This window comes from Triticum dicoccoides, chromosome 6A, assembly GCF_002162155.2.
Source record: "Triticum dicoccoides isolate Atlit2015 ecotype Zavitan chromosome 6A, WEW_v2.0, whole genome shotgun sequence".
In the NCBI taxonomy this organism is placed as follows: Eukaryota; Viridiplantae; Streptophyta; class Magnoliopsida; order Poales; family Poaceae; genus Triticum; species Triticum dicoccoides.
This window is the reverse complement of record NC_041390.1, coordinates 21,033,919-21,036,966: the sequence shown is the minus strand read 5'-3', so window position 1 is coordinate 21,036,966 and position 3,048 is coordinate 21,033,919. Positions and strand designations below refer to the sequence as shown.

The window sequence follows — 3,048 nt, the reverse complement described above, 5'->3', positions numbered from 1 at the left end:
TTGAATGGTTTACAGTGTTGAACGCGTGAAAATTGCACTAGAAGAAGAGAATTAGTTTGTCTCATCATGAGCACAAAAACAATACTTCTGGCTTTCCAACCAATTATGGTGCATGAGGTTCTCCTTTGTTAGTACAATTCCACAACGATGGTACCACATAAAAATCTTAACATTAGTGATCTATATTTTCCACTCGAGTCTCCAAGTGCAAAAGCGCCTTATACATTGTGTCGACTGTGAAAGACCCATTTCGCTTTAGGTTCATCCCGTCCTTAGCTTCAGGTGCATCGAATCCAAATGGACTAGAAGATTGTGCCATGGCAGAAGACGGCGGCCAAGAAAATCCTACCAAAAAGATATATCCGATGCGGAGGAGCTTAGAACTTGCACAATAGTATCATCCTTATTGCAAGCAATTTAGTACGATGTTGGATAGTGTTCCAGATAGTAGAGTTTCCCAATAACTTCTCCCCCAGAAGAAAATATCGGAATTATCCTCGACCATGAACGAACGAAAATGAAAAAGATCTGTCTTTGCCGCCAAGGGTCATGCCCAAAAATGTGATTCCCAGGCTTCCAACTTGCTTGAGACGTAGCTTTCCGGACTAAATACTTTTTGTGCAAGATGGTTAGCCATACACAATCCTCGGTAACAAGCTAGTAAAACCATTTACTAAGTATATGGCTAGGCAATGCCAGTCTCCGAGAGGAATACCCAGCCTTATACGCCATTGCTCGTGATAAGAGTAATACTATTGCGCAAGTGCTTAGTTCATCCCCGCCGAATATTTCGTTCAGGCGGGATTTGATTGGCCCCCGACTTTTGTCATGGCATAATATTTTATCCCGTCTGGATTCGATTAATCTGACACAAGGTCGGGATGTGTTTCACTGGAAACTCACAACATCAGGGTCTTACACAGTAGACTTGATGTACCGTGCGCTTATGCATTCCGAGGTGCCGGTGAATAATAACAAGAAAATCTAGAAGTCAAAGATTCCACTAAAAGTTAAAATCCGCTGCTCTGTATTGAGGCACAAAATAATATCGCACAGATCCCACCACTACAACGAACTGTCCAGATATGGAGTCCATTTGTGCTGGTGCACACAAACTCCACGTCCCTTGTTGTTGAGCTACACAAAATTCTCATTACATAGCATGTATCTGTTTTGTGAGTTCTCTTACCCACACTAAACCACAAAGATCTTCTCTAGCTACTCCTAATTAAAGGGGCAGAACGTAGGTCGTTCGTTAGTTTGTTACTAGATGTTCGTTAATAAAGTTTCCAATAATACATTGCTTGTGCTCAGATGGGTGAACTATTATACATTTCACTCAAGAGTCTCTGTCAAACTAACAACTCCTCGTGGCCGACCTGCTTGATGCATGCCCGTAAGAGAACCCTGTATTTCGCAGCTACACCTGTGAAGCCATCTTGATATTCTTCTCCTCCAACTTTATCTTATCCTCCTTGTCACCATTACGAGCGTTACTACTGCAGCATCCTTGTTTCACGGTGGATGCTGCTGATGCAGGAGCTAGACTAGGTGGCGGTGGCGGTGGCGGTGGCGGTGGCCGTGGCGGTGGCTGTTGCTGCTCCTTGCTCTTCCCCAAGAGCACGCTGTACAGCCCGGCGACCAGCAGCGCCCCGCCAAGGACGCCGCCGAGGTGAACGACCTCACCGAGGAAGAAGGAGGAGCAGAACATGGTGAGCACGAGCCCTACCGGATTAGTCATGGCCAGAAACACGGGGCCTCGCCTCTCGATGCACCACGCCTGCAGGTAGAAGGACACCCCCGTCACCACGAACCCGGAGTAGGCCACGGCGACGAGCCCCACATCCAGCCGTAGCCTCCACACGACGGACATGTCCTTCCCGAAAGCGGTCACCGCAGCCGCCAGGGCGAGGGACTGTGCCGTGCTGAGCAGGCATTGCAGTGTCGTGGCCAGCAACTTGTTGGGGTACTCCGTGAGGAGGCGCGCTTGGAGGACGATCCAGAGCGACCACGTCAGGTTGGCCAGGAGCATCAGGAACGTGCCTTTCATCCAATCCCCTTGCTTCCCGCCGGCCATGGCGGCAGCGAAGGCGCGGTGGTGGTTGAGGGGGTTGAGCGGCGGGCCGGCATAGAGGGCGATGACGAGGACCCCGGCGACACAGAGCGCGACGCCGGCGAGCTTTGCTTTGCCCGAGGCGGTGTGGAACTTGATGGCTTCGAAATGTAGGAGGAGGGCGAAGAGGAAGGTGAAGACGGGGATGGAGTTGCTCGTTGCTGAAGCCACCGTCGCGGAGGTGTACTTGAGGCTCATGTTGTGCAGGTTCATGCTCACCGTGTTTCTGCGTACGTGTGCAATACTTGTTACTGTTACACGTACGCATGTACTCCTATATATGATCGATCACTTCCTCGGTCCATTTAAGCAAAAACAAACGACGAATCCAAAGGGCAATGTTAATGGTGTCGTGCTCTTACTCTTACCCGAGTAAAGCATACATGAATATCTTGGTGAACAACCACAGTGACATAGGTGTCGCGTTTCTCCTGCAAAATCATTGACATTCATGGATACGACTCATATTAAGAGGGATCGATCAGCTAGTTATGTCTTGATCGAGTAACTAAGTAACTAATTAGTTAGTTAATTACCTTTCAAGGAAGATGGCGAGGGGTAGCAAGAGAAGACTGGCGGCTGCCTGGCGGTAGAAGATGAACACAAAGGTATTCATGCCGCCGTCGAAGGCCGCCTTGGAGACGATGTACATGCCGGTGTAGATCACCCGTATCACCATTGCAACAACGTACACCTTCCCTGCATCCGTCGACATGCCTAGCTTCTTCTCCCGACTGATCGACAAGTATTCACTTCTCACTGATGAGTATGCCTTATATAATCAAAGCTCAACCGGGAATGCACCTATGCTCATGTTTAAACTAAGTACTCCTTATTCATCTATAGATGCTCATGTTTAAACTAAGTACTACCTTCCTCTATAGTGCGCATACATTCTAGCTCCAATACCAATGCATGACATGGATGTTGTAGTA

The 3,048-nt window shown here is 48.5% G+C and overlaps 1 protein-coding gene across 1 annotated transcript; it reads right to left on the bottom strand.

Moving 5' to 3' along the window:
* Window positions 1-1,239: 1,239 nt before the first annotated feature.
* Window positions 1,240-2,835, bottom strand: LOC119319124 (WAT1-related protein At5g64700-like). The gene is made up of 3 exons (XM_037593618.1): window positions 2,650-2,835; window positions 2,482-2,544; window positions 1,240-2,339 (listed from the first exon to the last, which is right to left on the bottom strand). Exons 1-3 carry the CDS (start codon window positions 2,826-2,828, stop codon window positions 1,421-1,423), a joined length of 1,161 nt encoding a protein of 386 aa, XP_037449515.1. The 5' UTR covers window positions 2,829-2,835; the 3' UTR covers window positions 1,240-1,420.
* Between the last annotated feature and the right edge of the window lie 213 nt (window positions 2,836-3,048).

Bases quoted from the DNA above. Each gene is read 5' to 3' on its own strand.
- LOC119319124 (XM_037593618.1), bottom strand. From the start codon at position 2,828: ATGTCGACGGATGCAGGGAAGGTGTACGTTGTTGCAATGGTGATACGG. The intron at 2,545-2,649 runs GTAATTAACTAA...ATGATTTTGCAG, and splicing joins CTCGCCATCTTCCTTGAAAG to GAGAAACGCGACACCTATGT. The intron at 2,340-2,481 runs GTAAGAGTAAGA...ACACGTACGCAG, and splicing joins TTCATGTATGCTTTACTCGG to AAACACGGTGAGCATGAACC.